Source organism: Marmota monax, unplaced genomic scaffold, assembly GCF_021218885.2.
Source record: "Marmota monax isolate L192 unplaced genomic scaffold, Marmota_monax_Labrador192_F-V1.1 WCK01_AAM20220418_F8-fsc00161, whole genome shotgun sequence".
NCBI classification, from domain to species: domain Eukaryota; kingdom Metazoa; phylum Chordata; class Mammalia; order Rodentia; family Sciuridae; genus Marmota; species Marmota monax.
The window spans coordinates 2,102,850-2,120,258 of NW_026693511.1; the positions used below are offsets into that span (position 1 = coordinate 2,102,850).

Genomic DNA, 17,409 nt, shown 5'->3' on the forward strand with positions numbered 1-17,409 from the left:
GAATTACAGATATGTGTTGTGTATCTAGCTGGTTTGTACATATTCTTAAATTTGAGGCCTTTTTTCAAATTGCTACTAAAATTACTATGTCCAAATTCACTTCCAGGCAGTTCTACACCTTTTTTCATTTTATAACACTTAAACCATTAGGAGTTTAAGAATGTGAATGGAGGTTATTTTAGAAGCATTCTGTGTAAAAATGCTTTGCTATTATTTTCCCAAATTTCACATTTTAAAAAAAATTATAAGTGAACACAATACCTTTTGTCTTTAATGTGGTGCTGAGTATCAAACCCAGTTCCTTACCGCGTGATTAGGCAAGTGCTCTACCACTGAGCCACAACCCTGTTTTTCACATAAGTCAAAATATTATTTTAAGGATTTTCATCTGGTGTCCTAATTCCTGCTTTTGCAAAGAAAATGTTCTTGATGAAGTCCCTAGGGGTTTTGTGTTAAAAAAAAAAAAGGTGACTTATAGACCTGAATCTAGCAATCTCAGGCCTCATTGGACTTCACAGGCCCACCTGACGAGCCAGCCTTTTCTCCAGTGTTGTGGGTTCTCCAATGGCACAACAAGATAGGAGCATTGGCCTCTAATATATGAGTATAGGGCTATAAGTGGGTACTGTGGGAGGGGGTCCTGGAACACCCTGATTTTCACCATGCTCCAGATGTGGAGCAACAGTGCATCATGGGGAAGCAGAGATCCACAGGTTGTAAAGGAGCATTAGAGGAACTGATGGAATTCAATTCCAGGTGAGCCAGGTGAGGTTTGGGCTGCCATGAAAAAGACTTTCATTGGGCAGTGGGCTTTCAAAGAACCTGCTTTCAGTATTCATAAGGATGGGTTCCAGGAACTTTGGTAGACTTTGGAGTGGGGAACCTACAGTAACAAGTAGGCCTATCATTGGAAGGTCAATCATGCTAACATACAGGTTGATGTATGCCCTATGTTGTCTCATTTGCAGAATGGGTTGGTAAACCTGATCCACAATCTAAGTCTTCAGATGCATCAACTTTACCAGGAACTTAGAATCCCTCAAAGATGAAGAGCTGTAGTAAAAAGGATTTTACTGTTTTACACAGTGCTGGCAATGGAATCTAAAAATGTCCTATCACTGAGCTATATGCATAGGGCTTTATTTAATAAACAGGCTCTCCCCAAGCAGGTCTCAACTTGGTCATAGTAAAAATATGAAGACAAGGTTTGCCTCACTTTCCAAATCCTGAAATAAAAGTTTGTCCACCCATCTGAGCATGGTGGTGGTGGGAGTTCAAAGCCAGCCTTACCACTCTGCCTGTCTTTTCTAGTGTAAATGGGCTTGGGGTGTGGCTCAGTGGTTAAGTGCCCTTGCATTAAATCCCCAGTACCAGAAAAATGTTAATAGTCAATCCCAGTTGTAGAAAACTGGAAATAGGGGGTGAGGATGTAGCTCTGGTAGAGTGCTTACCTAGCATGTAGGATGCCCTGGGTTTCATTCCTAGCAGGGGGGGAGGGGCGGGGAGATGCACTTGGTACAGAAGGAAGAGGAAGTTTATTTTCATCAAAGATTCTGAGGAGCCTGATGTTACAAATTCGAATCAATTAGGATCATAGCATATGAAAAGGCCTTATGACATCTGTTGATTGGAATATCTCCCATATTACAGCTTAGTGGCAAGGGCACATAGCTAGGAAATGGTCTCTGTTGAAAGCCTGGGGCCAGAGAAAACAGCAAAGAATATTTTCTGGAAGTGACCAGGGACACTGGATGGATACAGAGGGATGTGCTAGAGGAGTGGCATCAGCATTTTGAGAAGCTTAATGGAAGATCAGCCCAAGGATTCCACACATAGGTAGTGTTGGCCATCAGGGGTGGTAAACATGATTGTAGTAATGGCAGTGAGGGACCTTGATCATCCTGGATGTGTGGCAAAGGCTAGCAATGAGGACAACTAATGAAGGTATATCTTGGCTAAAATAGCCAAAGGAGAAGACTGGAAACAACTGACATCAACCATGTTTTTCTTGTGGTTGGTTTTATGTTCTTAGTACTGAGGATTGAAACAGGCACTCTACCACTGAGCTACATCCTGAGGTCCCTGATGTCAGCCATTTTAGCAGAATCTTGGTCTATTTACAACCAGTTCTCAGACCCAAAGACCATGATTAGTTGAGGAAAGGCATGGCACCATTACAACTACACAATATTTTACTATATTTCTCTCCAGGGCCAGGGCATTAGGAATGAATGATCCCAGTCTCTCGGGGCTGTTGGACATTGGGTCTAAGTCAGCATGAATATCGGGACCCATTATTCCCTGATGACCCCTTTGTTAGAGAACAATTCCAGAAAGGTAGAGTGGCCTTGGATTCTCTGGATGGATAACTGTGTCTCACAGGTTTTATAGACCATTATGATGTCAAAACCCAAGTGTGAGTGGGCAAGGGTACTCCAGAAAGCCAATCTCTCACTGGGTCCCTGGTTTGTGAAGAGTCACAATGGTAGGAAAGACCAAGAACAACCCAAATGGTTTTCCCCATCCAGGAAAGTAAATCAGCATTGTGCAACTTTTGAGGTTAGGAACATGTATAGAGACCAAAAAATTTCAATTTTTTTTCCTGCTGTATTGAACCAAAGCAGCACACATGCTAGGCAAGTGCTCTACCACTATATTCCCAGCCCTGCATCTTGCAACAATTTGTGGTAGGACATTTTGGATTTTGAAGAAAGATTGACACTTGAAAAACTGTTGCCCAATTGCCAGAAGGCTGCAAGAGTTCTGTCAGCTGCTCTGCCATCTGCTACAAATGACAGAGCAGGCCCTACCACAGAGGTACCTGTGTTCATAAATGATTCCAGCTGAGTACAGTGGCACATGCTATAATCCCGGAGACTCAGAGGCTGAGGCAGGTGATTCTCAGTTCAAGTCAAACCTGGGCAACTTAGTGAGATCCTGTCTCAAAAAAGTAAAAAGCTCAGTAGTTAAAGCGCCCTTGGGTTCAATTCGTAGGACCAAAATATAAAGGAGAGGAGGCTGCAAATGAAGCTCAATGGTAGAGTACTCCTGGTACTACCAAAAAATAAGATGATTTTATGTGGTGACTGAGAAAGCTAAATAAACAGTTCAAATCCCAAGTGTCTGAATCAAGGCCACATCTTCTGCAGGAGAGAGCTAGTAGTTATTAAAAAATCAGCCCTTAGCCAGGCACAGTGGCATATGCCTGTAATTCCAGCAACTCCAAAGGTGGGAACAGGAGGACAAAAGTTCAAACCACCCTCAGCAACTTAATGAGACCCTGTCTCAAAGTTAAAAAAAAAAAAAAAGAAAGAAAGCTAGGGATGTAGCTTAGTGGTAAAACACCCTGGGTTCAATCTCCAGCAGCCACCCACTTAAAAAAAGAAAAAAAAAAAAAAAAATCAGCCCCTGAGTACTACTGAATTCATCAGAGCTGGGCCCAGTGCATGGGAGACCAAGTCACCCTGTAGTAAGACCAACTTCATGTGCCAGGTGCTGGCGGGTGCATTTATGTTTCCCAGTCTGGTTTAGAACTCCTGGACTCAAGCAATCCTCCTGCCTTAGTCTCCCAAGTAGCTAGGGTTACAGGCATATGCCCCTGTGTCCAGCTTATTTGTATTTTCTACATACAAAATCATATGACATTATGTAGCTCAATGATAGTGTTTGCCTGGCATGCAGGAAGCCCTAGGCTTAATCCCCAGGACCACAGAATAAATAAAAATATCATTCACAAATAATGACAGTTTTGCCAGGCTCAGTGGCACCAGAGGCTGAGGCAGGAGGATTGCAAGTTCAAAGACAGCCTCAGCAAAAACGAGGTCCTAGGCAACTTAGTGAGACCCTGTCTCTAAATAAAAAACAAAATAAGGCTGGGGAGGTGGCTCAGTGGTTAAGCACCCCTGGATTCAATTCCTGATTCAAAAAATAAAAATGTCTTTTTCTGGCCAGGTGCTGTGGTACATGCCTATAATCTTAGCAACTCAGGAGGCTGAGGCAGGAAGATTGCAAATTCAAAGGCCCTACGCAATTTAGCAAGACCCTTTCTCAAAAAAGGCTGGGAATGTTGCTCGTGGTTAAGCACATCTGTGTTCAGTGTTTTCAAAAATAAATATTCATACCAAAAACATTTTTTAAAATAAAATGGTTTTTTTTGTTTGTTTGTTTTTTTGTTTTGTACTAGGGATTGAACTCAGGGGCACTGAACCACTCAGCCATATCCCCAGCACTTCTTATTTTTTTCTTTTGAGACAGGATCTCACTAAGTTGCTTAGGGCCTTGCTTGCTAAATTGCTGAGACTGGCCTTGAACTTGCAATCCTCCTGGATACTTTTGATTATTAGACGTTATGTACATAAATTGTAGGCATGGGATAGCTATTAGAACCACATGATATTCTCATCTTTTGGAGAACTGGTGGAAGCAGTGCAACCAGAATATTTTTCCCTAACCAGGGATTGAATAACCACTGAGCCACATCCCCAGTGTTCCCACCCCCAACCCCCTACCCTTTATTTTTTTTTTTTTATTTCTTATTTTGAAACAAGTCTTGCTAAATTGCTGAGGCTGGCCTTGAACTTACAATCCTTTTGCCTCAGCCTCCTGAATCACTGGGATTACAGGCATAAGCCATCTAGCCTGGCACCAGATTTTTTTTAAAAAATTACCCTGAGAATTTGAAAACCTCAAAATAACCAATATGTACTTAATGGAAATCACAAAACTGCGATCTGAGAATGGCAAACACATGAGCCAAAACTCAAGAGAATTCATTCTGCAAATGAAAAATTGTAATTTACACTCTGGTAGGAGTGGGGGACCATAGCAACAAATAAATGGAATAGTTTGGGCTATGTACAAAGAGACGTCAACAGTGGTTGGAAGGATGACTTTGGTGCTGCAGTTTTAGAGATTCAGAGAAACCTACTGAGACGGTCCAAAGGATGGGAATTGGTGACCTAGAAAGCCTGGGGGGTTGGGGAAATGTGCAGCAGAGGGACTAAAGTACCCCCGTGCCTTAAGGCTACACTGGGAGGCATGGTGAGAGTACAGAAGGTAAAATTGGAGCTCTAATGATGAGGCCTGTTGAGCCTATAGGGGATTGATAACAGGTGTGCACCACAACACCCGACTGAATTTTTTTATATATATAAAATAAATAAAGCACATTTTGAGCAGAGTTGATATGACCTTGCCTTATGAACATTCTTCCACTTGCTGAGTTGGGACTTAAGTGATTCCTCTATAGAGCCAGGCACAGGACTTAATCAGAGAACCCTGAGACATCCTGTTTATCATCTCTCATGTTAACTGCTAACCCTCACTTCTTATCCTGCGTTTATAGTCTTAAAAAATAATAATAATAATGAGAGTAGGATTCTGCAACCTTCTGGGAAACAGAACAGTGTTCTCAAGCCAATGATCTTAGAATAAACCTTAAAACTGTTTTTCTTTAGTTTCTTACATAAGACCCTTATTTCTAAAGCACTTTCCTGGACTACTTAACAATAGAAATGAACAAACTATTGATTCACACCACAACTGGGAGGGAATTCTAGAGAATTATGCTCAGTAAAAAAAGCTAATCTTAAAAGGACACATATTGCCAAGTGTGATGGTGCAAGTCCATAATCCCAGCTACTAAGGAGGCTGAGGCAGGGGGATCACAATTTCAAGGCCCCTTCAGCAATTTAGCAAGACCTTGTCTCAAAATAAAATTTAAAAGGGTTGGGATGTAGCTCAGTGGTAGTGTGCCCCAGTTTAATTCCCAGTACTGCAAACAAAACAAAAAACATACTATGTGATTCTATTTATATATAACATCTCTCTCCATTCTTTCCTTTCCTCCCTCCCTCCTTCCTTTCTTTCCTTTTCTTCTTTCTTTCCTTGCTTCCAGCCCTGGGAATGGATCCCAGGGCCCACTGAGCTACATCCCCAGCCCCATTTATATAACATCCATGAAATAATAAGATTATAGACATAAAGAACAGGTTACTAATTGACAGGGGTTAAGCCTGGGGTTTTGATAGGGAGGGGGGGTAAATATGACTATATTTTTATTTTATTTTATTTTGGTACTAGGAATTGAACCCAGTGGTGCTTAACCATTGAGAAACTTCTCCAGCACCATATATATATATTGTTTTAGGACCTCGCTAAATTGCTGACACTGGCTTTGAATTTGTGGTCCTCCTGCCTTAGCCTCCTGAACCACTGCGATTACAGGCATGTGCTACCACGCCCAGCATAAGTGTGACTCTAAAAGGTTGGCATGAGGGATCCCTCTGATTTGTGGTGGTTGCTACACAAATCTACACATAAACTGCACAGAACTAAACATACTTACACATACAAAAGAATGAGGTAAAACTGGTATAGTTTCAGTAAGGTTAGTTGGTGTATCCTGGTGTTTGGTGTGAGGGATTGAACCCAGGGGAACTTTTATTACTGAACTACATCTCCAACACTTTCTAAAAATTTTTGTTTTGAAAAAGGGTCTTGTTAAGTTCCCAGTGTTGTTCTCAGACTTGTAATCCTTCTGCCTCAGCCTCCCGAGGTGCGGGGATTACAGGCCTGTACCACTGTGCCTAGTCTGTATCCTGGTTTTGATAGTGTACTCTAGTTATGCAAGAAGTTTCCAGGGCTGGGAGTACTTCTCTGCATTATTTTTTACAATTTCATGTAAGTATCTAATTATCTCAAAATAAATGCAAAGTTTTTGTTTAATTGAAAAAAAAATAGCACAGGAACAAAAATAACAGATCTAATTAAAAGATTAGGAAGTCCAGAATTTGATATTTATTTTCTTATGCATTATTTATTTATCTATTTTTGGTACTGGGGATTGAACCCATCCAGGTTCAATCTGAGCCACATCTCTAGCTCTTTTTATATTTTATTTTGAGACAGAGTCTCACTGAGTTGCTTAGAGCCTTGATAAGTTGCCGAGGCTGACTTTGAATTTAGGATCTTTCTGCCTCAGCCTCCTGAGCCACTGGGATTACAGGCGTGTGCCACTGCACCCAGCTATTTATTAATCTTTGTGATATTGAGGATTGATACCCAGGCCTCATGTATGCTAGGCAAGTGCTATACCCCTAGCTTTGTATATAAATATAAATAAATCCTATTATACAGTAATCAGGAAAAAAAATCCTTTTCTCAATTGTCACCTTTGAGTTCTGTCATAGCCTGAATTCTGGTCGCCAACTCACATGTAAAAGAGAGAGGAAATGCTCTCAAAGACTAGTAAGCTTTTAGCCTTGATTATTTCTTGATGGTAGGTCAGGAATTGGTTTATCTTCTGAGTGATATGTCTTTGTAAATGCCTATAAAAATCGTGAAAGACCAATAATAAATCAAGATAAAAATAAATAATAGATAATAAAGTATCCAAAAATAAGATTTGTTTAATTATAAAAGAGGGAGCTCAAAAAAAAAAAAAAAAAGGCAAGCTTCCCCAGAGCTGAGGAACAGACTGCTGAGAGCTAAACCAAACAGTTTTCTACGAAAGTTTTTTTTTTTAAATAAACTTATTGACCAACAAGCTTATTAACCAAGCAGCAAAAGATTAATTAAACACATATTAAAATAAGAAATATATAATCACCTAGTAGGCCCAGCTACTGGGCTCTCTCTGGGACAGTATAAATGTCAGAAACAACCCAGTCCTTCAGAAACATAGCTCAGAAGCTATGGGTTGGAGGCTATCTGTGTACTTCATCTGCCTGTGAGAATTCTGAGTGCTTCAGTATCCCCTTATGAACAGCAAGGAAAATAGAGTCCCTATCTCATAAGTTACTGGGAAAACTGAATTAGCATGCACAAAGTGTTTATAACAGTATCTGTCACATAATAAGTGCTGAATATAGTGGAAGTTATTCTTTACCTTTTCTTTCTCCTGGGCAGCCCTTCATCTAGGAGAAGATGAGCCCAGGGAGTAATCTCACAAAGAGAAACCTGGAGAGAGATGCCTCTAATCTCATGGCTACATATTTCACTCCTTACTCCAAGGAGGGAAACATAAAAGCTTGTTTCCCTAGGGATTCAGCAGCCCAATCCCATGGCCCTCCCCTGTCCATCCATATGGCCCGCCCTTGTCCATCCATATGGCACTAACACTGACTTCACCCTGCATCTTCTCGTACCACCAGCACACTGCCTCCCGGCACAGTATCACACGCCATGATTAACCCAATCTCCCTGATATCCCCTTCACAGGTGTCATATTTGACAATGTAAGGATAAGCCTGCAATTGGTCACTGGTCAGGTTTATTGACTAATGGTGATAAGGGGGCTACACACAGGGCACTGTGTGACTTCTAGCCTAGAGTAGTTTCTTAAAGAAATGGAACAATTGTGGGATTTAAATTTCGAGTGACATTTATAAAAATAAAGCACGAAGCCAAAGCAGGATTGGATGTAACAGGTCTCCACTACCATGAAGCCCAGCAGGAACAACCTGAAGATGCATGTGGAATACCATATCCAGCAACCTGTCCCCCCATGCTAGATGCTCTGGTTGGAAATGGAGGCTGCATCTCATGTCAGTGACAAGTGCACCAAGCAAGGGTGGGGTTTCATTTTAACAGGATTTCATACAGTAGAGCTTCTCAAGGTTTGTTGATTGTGGTGATCCAGGTTTCTCCGAGTCAGAGTGCCATGCTGTTTCCTTTCACCTTGACAGGCTGGTTCCCTCCTGTTAACCCAGACTTGGATCAGGCAGAGCTTTTTTTTTCCCTCCTCCTTTCTCAGAAGCCATCCATCACACCAACATTCTCCTGAGTCTAAAGATGAGAGGAACTCTTGCACCACTCCCTCTAAGATTGAAGGGTGGGCTTGGAAGCCACCTTGAGTGGGCTCTACTGGGATGGCCTCCCCATGAGGGCCCATCAATCCTCCTGCTCCAGCCCTCCCACAGGGCTCTGCTGCATAGCTAGCGGCTCTCTGTGTGCCTGAGAAAGGTGCTCCCTGCAGCGCTGCACCGCACCTGCCTCCCTTTTGATTTTATCACCTGCATTCCAGTCACACTGCCTTTTTTCTACTCCTGAGAATCAGCGAGGTCATCATGCCCTCCAGTAGTTTGCATGCACAAACTCTATGAAGGTGGTTTGTGTGGCTCCTCTAACCTTTCACCTCTGAGGACTCAGCTCCTGTGTCACCTCTTGGCTGGAAAACTGGTCCACCACAGAGCTTATCCCCGCTCCCGCTGCAAATGCTGTAGCCTTTTGTCCACTGGACCTGGACCTGCCTGGGCCACTACAGCATGTCAAATGGCATGTCGAGAATGCATGACTGGCAGGCACTTCCACACACCTCCTGGTGGAGGAAGACAAAATGAGGCCTTCAGGGAGCAGGCTTTGGATATACCAAGGAACTCAGATTTGCATAGATGACTTTTGTTTCTAAAGTGCATCATGCATGGCTTTTTGGCATGGAGTTCTTTGTGAGGTCTCTCAGGAAATTGGGGATGGGTATATCATGTGTTGGTCTAGGGGGATACAGGGTTTTCCTGGGGTGGACAGGTCAATGAAGGAATTGCTGCATTTCCTGGGCTGTGCCAGCTAGAGAGTGCTCATTGAATAAGGGTAAGCCACTGAGGGTCATTCTAGGTTACAGGACTTCTAGTGTTTCTAGGCAAGGGGTGAAAAGTATAAAGTTTTTTGATAAAAACATTGTGGTTTTTCATGTGGTGCATGGATCCCTATGGGGCTGGCTAGAATGGGAGATATGGTATATATTGGGGAAGGGGTTCAACAATGGGAAGGGTCTCAAAATCTTTCTATGAGTGGGCCTCCAGACACATAGGAGGCTAAAAGGAGCAATCTGCAGGATGCCCCCTGTCATTTCCTCCCAGACCTAGAGAGGATCACAAGATCGCTTGAGGGTGAAAACCAATTTAATTTATAAATAAATTTTGGACAGCCCCCTGATCAGAAGGGCACCTAACAGCCCATCCTGGAAGAGAGACCATTCCAGAGGGTAAGGCCTCCAGTGGGGAGACAGGAGCAGCCACTGGCAAAGGCTGAGATCATGAGGAGTCCCTCCAAGCTGGTCCTGAGCTCAGCAGGTATTGGCAGAGCCTGCAAAGAGTTGGGACCGGCCTCAGAGATGCATCCCTATGCAGTCACCCCTTCCCTCTCCCAACTCCTCAGAAGCCCAGCTCACCTGGAGTGATGAGTGGAGTGGTTTTTTCAGGTAAGGGACTAGAGAAAGGATGTAACCAGATTAGCATCAGGTTAGCTTTGAGGATCTTCTATCTTCCTTCCCCAGGACTCCTGGTTTCCCTCCCTCTGGGGGCACACCTTGCTTGCTGCAAGGCCCCTTCTACAATGAGCAGAGCTTTCTCTGATTTGGGGCCCCTTGGGTAAATTATTTGTCAATAACAAATCCCACTGTAATCTCAGTGAGTAACCTCCAGGCTGCTTCCCAGGCCTTACTACTTTACCACCTAATAAGTCTGCTCATAAAAAAAGAAAAAAAGAAAAAGAAAAAGAAAGAAAGAAAGAAAAGTAAAGAAAAGAAAAGAAATAAGTCTGCTCAGCAGGAAGTGCACACAGTAGTGTCCCTGTCTCACCTGGGGGTCTGATTGCACTTGCATTTGCATTTGCCACCTAGGAGAGGAAGAGCCAGTGTGAGAGCCAGCTGGAGTCAGTTCCCCCCAACTCTCCCACTCTGACAGCCCCACCACTCACTCAGGGCCATGGCACATCCAGCGACACAGAAGAGACCTGCGAAGATCAGCCCACCCAGCTGCAGGCTTTCCCAGTCTGAGGTGGAGATAGTTAGGAGAGGACAAAGAATGAGCTCACATCAACCTGTGGACTCACATTCATTCACAAGATATTTATGGGGATGGGGGTGTGGTTCAGTTGTAGAGCACATGTGGGAGGTTCTGGGTTCATTCCCCAGCCAAAAAGAAAGAAAAAAGGTGTTTATAAGCACTTGCTTGGGTGGAGTACTATAAATAAATGCCTGCCCACCCGGCACTTACATTCCAGGCAATGAAAAGATATGAAACCAGTAGATAGTACATCATGTAGTATTTGATGAGGTCAAACACTATGAGGAAGCCAGGCTTGGTGGCACATGCCTGTAATCCCAGACACTCTGGAGGCTGAGGTGGGAGAATCACTAAGTTCAAGGTCAGCCTCAGCAACTTAGTGAGGCCCTGAGCAACTCTCACAAAAAACAGGTTGAATCTACCGCCCCGCTTTGCCTACACTGGTCTCCACACCACCCTTTGCCAACTTGTCTGGCAAAGAGGCCCAGGATAGAAAAAGGGTGGGGGATATCAGCTCTTACCATAGTAGAAGGGACTATCTTTATCTGCAGGAAAAAGAAAATAAAGAAAGAATAAAGGCCAGAACCAGGAGACAGGATGTGGGGTCTCAGAGGGGAAACACATGGGGCAGAGTGGGCATGCAGCTGGGGGCCTCACTCACCGAACAGCATGTTGGCTCTCAAGACAGGCAGGCCTGGATGGGAAAAGGAGAGGAAGTGACACTGGTGTCCAAATAGGTCAGTTGGGGAGGTGATTCTGGAACCACCAGATGCATTTTTATACCTTCTCCAGCTCCAACACTCCTGGGATTTTGCTTCCCACCCTGAATCCTTCACCATACCCATCCCCCCCACACCCACACACCCACAGGCTTCCTATTTCTCAGCCTTCCTGCTATTCTTTCTTGCATTCTATCTTATTCTTTTCTTTTGTGTGTGTTGAGGGGTTACCAGGGATTGAATTCAGAGGCACTAGACAACAAAGCCACATCCCCAGGCCTATTTTTTATTTTATTTAGAGACAGGGTCTCCCTGAGTTGCTTAGCACCTCACTTTTGCTGAGGCTGGTTTTCAACTCGCCATCCTCCTGCCTTAACCTCCCTAGCTGCTGGGATTACAGGCGTGTGCCGCCACACCGGGCCTTCTTTCTTGCATTCTGAATGAGATAACTTGTTGGTACCTGTTTAACCTTTCCTGGGAAGCTTTCTGCCAGAAACAGGTGACTTTTCTGCCTTCTCAAAAAAACAGGACATGCCTTTCTTTTTTTTTTTTTTTTATTCTGGGGATTGAACCTAGGGCCATTTTACCATTGAGCTACACCTCCAACCCTTTTTATGTTTTATTTTGAGACAGGGTCTCACTAAGTTGCTTTGGGCCTCACTAAGTTGCTAAGGCTTATCTCCAACTTGCAATCCTCCTACCTCAACCTCTGGAATTGCTAGGATTACAGGCATGTACCACCATGTCCAGCCAGGGCATGCCTTTCTGTTTGTGCCACAGATAGTCAATTTTCCACAGTTCAATGACTCAGGAACCATTAGAACAATTTTGAGAGTCCACATTCCACCATACTAAAATATCCTTCAGTTGACAGTTTAAATGTAAACACATTTATTGGACACCTACCCTCCTTTTAGGAGAGGCTGTCTGATCTTTACTGCCTTGGTCAGTGAGTAAGATGACTAGACAACTATGTCAAGAGGCTGAGAGGACTTACCTGCCAGCACCAAGAGAAAGGCCCAGGTCACTCTTTCCATGTCACAACTTGTAAGGCAGTACTGCAGGGTGAGACACACGGGGAGAAAGAGGTGGTTTGGGGTCCACAATCCAAAATCTGCCCAAGGCTCATCGTGTAACCCATTAGCAAGAGGGGGCAAGCGAAGGGCAGAGCCCCGTTGTGAGAGTAGGATACAAACCTGGACAAAAGCACCTGCTTATAGGGTGATTCTGGGCTATTTTGTTTTCTCATCTAGACTGCCTAGAGGAGTTATGTGGATTGGTTAATTCTAGTTAAGCACTCAGAGCAGTGCCTGTACATAGTAAGGACTATAGAAGGCTTTTGAGGAGATAAGATATTTACAGCACCTTTCTTCCCATTAGAAAGATATTATCATTATCTCCCTTTCCAGAAGGGAAAAAAAAAGGGGGGGGGGATTCAGAAAGGGGAAACAAGATGCCCAAGATCAGGTGGCTGTTCTTCCAAGTCAGGGTTGGAGGGTGCTGACTATCAGACCCTGGCTATTCACAAGGGTCTGAGCTGGGGTGGCCAAACTCTGGAACTCTCTGGCTGAGTTCCCAGACAGCCCTAGAATCCCAGCACCTAGGGCAAAAGGGCAAAAAGGAGTGAGCCACTCATCTCTGAGGAAAAGGGACTGCTGCAGTGAGGACCTCCTCTTTCAGCCAACCCCCCATCTCTGCTCCAGGCAGCCCTAGATTCCACTCTCAGGATGTAGATGATATGGTCTAGAAAGATCCACTGAGGGTAGGACACTGATCCTTCTCAGGCAGGTAGTTGCTGCCCACAATCCCATTTATTTGTCTCTAAGGTGGCTGAGTCCTTGAGATAAAGCCCTTCCCAGCTTTCTGCATATTGTTAGCCACCGGCAGGCTCGTGTCACAGGCTCAGTTCTGAAGCCACTGTTATTATCTGCTATGCCCAGCTTTGGCCTCCTAATGAGATCACAGATCCCAGGCCAGCTGGCTGGGCTTGAGTCCTCTCTGAGCCACTTACCAGTTTTGTGACTCAGCAAGTTGCTTCTCTGGGCTTCAGGGTCCTGTAAATAATAGCAACCTTGTAAGTTATAACGATGGAATGAAATGAACTACTATTTGTCTAGCCTAAGAAATATGCCTAGCACTGAAAACCTGTTATAATACATATATATGTAAACAAACACGTGGGTCCTTTCACCCTAGGAGGAGGTACTATTGGCATGGCTTCTGAATGCAGTAGGTGGGAGTGCATTACATGCTAGGCCAGTCTGAGAATCTGGCTTTCTTTTGCCCTTCGTTGGCCTCTCCCCCCACCCTTTTCTGCCAAAGTTTCTGAACTTTTAGGCTCTTATCTCCAGTTCATATATTCTTCAGCCAAAGGCTGGCTCCTCTTTCCTCCAGCCTCCAACCCATCATCCAGACAGCGATCACAAAGTAAGACGCCTCAAGCTCCAGGAGGCTGCTACAGCCTCCGACCTCAAAACCTCTAAGCTCTATACCATAACTCAAATTCCTGGCGCACCCCCCATCCCTTATGAACATGGGTCCCAGGTCATCCCCCCTCCACCTAGCAGCTTCAAAATCCTAGCAAGTGCTTGCTCACCCGAGAGCTCACCTGAACCAGGTGCACAGAGTTCTGAGGAGCCTGCTGGGCTATGGACAGCCCAGGTGGGTTCCGGCTCTTTAAACCCAGGGGCCCCGCCCAGGGCAACACACCAGCAGGCTGGAGGGAACTGGTCAGACTCCTTGGATTCCTGCAGCCACCCCTCCCCATGTGCTAATCTTAAGGAGACAGCTCACCTGCCACACCCAGAGCACGGCCATCTGGGGTCCCAGGCCTGCTCAGAGCTGAGGTATGAGGGGGAAAGGGAGAGGGATGGGCTAGGACTCAGACCCTCTCTGGAGGATTCAGCTTCCTTAATTCACCTAAATTCTAAAAGATGGTCCAGAGGGGTGTGATTGAGGGGACAGACAGGTGTTGCCATGGGGTGGGGGGTTCCAAGGCTTCTGTGTGTGGGTGTCCTGGGGACAGTAGAGTGGTTGAGAAGTTGAGAACTGGTCTTGAGGCTCCATTTGCTCAGTGGTCTCATTGCTTTTACTTGAACTGGGTGTTCGTGGATGGAGAGGGCTGGGGCTGACGGATACTCCTTGAATTGCTTCCCCTCTGACCAGGCCCTCATAACATATGACTCTGGTCATAATCAGAAACTGCCTACCTCACAGAGGTGGGGTGGAGTTGGGCGGAGGGGGGTGCAGTACCAGGAGGAAGACAGTTGGCTCTATTTGTTGCTGGCCAAACTCACCCTGTCACACACATGCCTTTAGATGACCTCATCAGGCCTCTGTTCTGCTGTTCTTCCTACCTGATTCTTCTTTGCCAAATGAGGGACAATTTATCTAGAAGGTAAAGGGGATGGCTGAAAAGGAAGTGGAGGTCTCTGGCCTGGACTTGCTGGGAAAGGCCAGATGGGTAAGTTGTTGGTAGAAGTTGGAGAGGGGATGCTCTCCACTCCACTAGGACAGAACTGGGACAGAACACAGAGACTCTATGAGTAGAACACTCTACCAGGCCATTGACCCAGAGTTGGGGGAGGGGTTGGGAGGGGCAGGCACACTCTGAAAGTAGAGATGCCAGGTAGGAGGAACCCCAGACCCACCGTCTACATGATTCCTCCAGGAGATTCATCAGACTCTGCACAGAATCAAGCAAGCTGGAGGGCTGACATTACTTCTCCCTGTGTTTACTGGGGACTGAGAGAGTTGCCATCAATGAGAGGGCTCAGGGCGGGCACAGGGCAAGGGAAGGTAGGGGAAGTTGGGAATAGAGAATTGGGGTTGGTAAGGTATCCTTGGGAACTAAGTGGCTGAGAAACCTTTGGGCTCGGTAGAAAGCATCTCTCATTCAGAGACATGGGGTTCTCTGTCTCCCTGGGAGGCCCCCAGCAGGATGGGGACAGATGGGGATTTCTCCTGGGCACTGTCTATGACCTCTGCCCAAGATTTCATGACCAAGGGTATGGAAAAAACAGGCACACTTTCTACCTAAGCATGCAGTCTCTGCAAAGACTGAAGCAATTCTGTGCATACTAACTTGAAAATATCCCCCAGACTGACATGGTGACGTATGCCTGTAAGCCCAGTGTCTTAGGAGGTTGAGGCAGGAGGATGGTGAGTTCAAAACCAGCCTCAGCAAAAGCAAGGCACTAAGCAACTTAGTGAGGAGACCCTGTCTCTAAATAAAATAAAATTTAAAAAGGGGCTGGGGCTGTGGTTCAGTAGTTGAATGCCCCTGAGTTCAATCCCTGGTACCGGTACCCCACCCCCACCAAAAATTTCTCAGACATGTTTATAATTGAAAAAAAGCATAGATCAGTCTGAATAGGATGCTGGCACACTTGTGGAAAAAATTATGAAATGTCCATAAATGCTCCAATCTGCAGGGACTCAGAAGCTGCAGGTGGCAGGGCTTCCTGGGCAAGAAGTCCAACAGCTGAGGCACAGGTAGAGGGGGCACTCTCAACTGGCCCTTCTGTGCCTACCACATGTGTTCAGAAACAGAAGTACACACACTAGTTAAGGGCAAACTTTGTGGGCCAGGCCTGCTGTGGCTGCTGCTGCCTTCATGACCTGTGCCCCTGTGTGCTCCTCCACTCTGGGCATAGTATAGAGGTATCCAAACAGTCTCTGAGAGTTTGGTACTTACTCAGCCCAGCTCTTTCCTTGAGCTTATTTCACATAATATTTCATGTGTATCTCATGGCTCACAGTGTCCTATGAGGTACATATTCTAATTATTCCCACTTTATGGGTAAGAAAATTAAGGAGTCTAGGGTGATGTCAGGACCGTACCTCAGCAGTTATGACAGTGACACTTTCACCTGTTATCACCTATGGCAGCTGCCTTGCTGTGCTTTTGGCCTTTCTGGGCACCAGTCTCCTGAAGAGTGGATCTGAGCCTTCTTGGCACTGACATTCTAGGTGTCTGTCTCCTGCTCTTTCTTTTTTCACATCTCTGGGTGTTCCCTGACATTCTCCCCAAGTGTGGGAAGTAGAGTTTGGTAGCTTTGAAGTGGTAAGAGTTTGAACCTGAGACCCGTCTTCCAAGATGTGTGACACTGGAGGGGGGTTCAACCTCTCTGGGTCTCTGTGTTTATTTTATTTTTTTCATATGAGGGATTGAACCCAGGGGCACTTAACCACTGAGCCACATCCCTAGCCCTTCTTATTTCTTCTTTTGAGACAAAGTCTCACTAAGTTGCTGAGGCTGATTTTGAACTTATGATCCTCCTGCCTCAGCTTCTTGAGTTACTGGAATTACAGGCATGCACCACCATGCCCTGCTGGGTCTCTGTGTTTAAATTTATTAAGGGAGAATAGTAAGGGGGGGCTAGAGATATAACTCAGTGGTAGAGCTGTTGCTTGGCATGCAGGAGGCCCTGGGTTCAACACCTAGCACTGTTTAAAAACAAAAACAAAAACAAACAAACAAACAAAAAAAAAAACAAGAAGTGAAAGCCTGGTGTAGAGGACTTGATTGCTGAAAAGGGCTATCTTGTCATGGTGGTCTCCATGGTGGTATTAGGGTTGCACACAGCAGCACGTGTCTCTCTTAACTTCTGCTTTTTCTGCCTGAGTCTCTTGTGTCTTTTCAAGTCTCTCCCATTGCTGGGTGTGGTGGCACATCCAGCTACTTTGAAGGCTAAGACAGGAGAATCAAATTCGAGGTCAACCAGGAGCAATTTAGGAAGATCCTGTCTCAAAAAACAAAAGGGCTGGAATGTAGCTCATGGTAGATTACCCCTGGATTCAATATCCAGTACTGCATAAACAAACAAACCAAAAAACTAATTAGTATGTGTATTCATACACAGCCTCTGTGTATGAATGTGTGTGTGTGTGTGTGTGTGTGTGAG

The 17,409-nt window shown here is 45.0% G+C and overlaps 1 protein-coding gene across 3 annotated transcripts; it reads right to left on the reverse strand.

Moving 5' to 3' along the window:
• Nucleotides 1-8,365: 8,365 nt before the first annotated feature.
• On the reverse strand, nucleotides 8,366-14,221 carry Fxyd4 (FXYD domain containing ion transport regulator 4). Of its 3 annotated transcripts, none has more exons than XM_046458384.2 (9): nucleotides 14,112-14,221; nucleotides 13,515-13,557; nucleotides 12,501-12,561; nucleotides 11,446-11,478; nucleotides 11,306-11,329; nucleotides 10,696-10,770; nucleotides 10,578-10,614; nucleotides 10,169-10,206; nucleotides 8,366-8,699 (listed from the first exon to the last, which is right to left on the reverse strand). In XM_046458384.2, the coding sequence occupies exons 3-9, from the start codon at nucleotides 12,538-12,540 to the stop codon at nucleotides 8,653-8,655; spliced, it is 294 nt and encodes a 97-aa protein (XP_046314340.1). In that variant the 5' UTR covers nucleotides 12,541-12,561; nucleotides 13,515-13,557; nucleotides 14,112-14,221; the 3' UTR covers nucleotides 8,366-8,652. The 3 variants fall into 3 exon arrangements, with proteins under 3 accessions (XP_046314340.1, XP_046314341.1, XP_046314342.1); XM_046458385.2 differs by having other exon boundaries at nucleotides 14,100-14,167; XM_046458386.2 differs by lacking the exon at nucleotides 8,366-8,699 and adding an exon at nucleotides 9,882-10,083 and having other exon boundaries at nucleotides 14,112-14,208.
• Nucleotides 14,222-17,409: the final 3,188 nt, after the last annotated feature.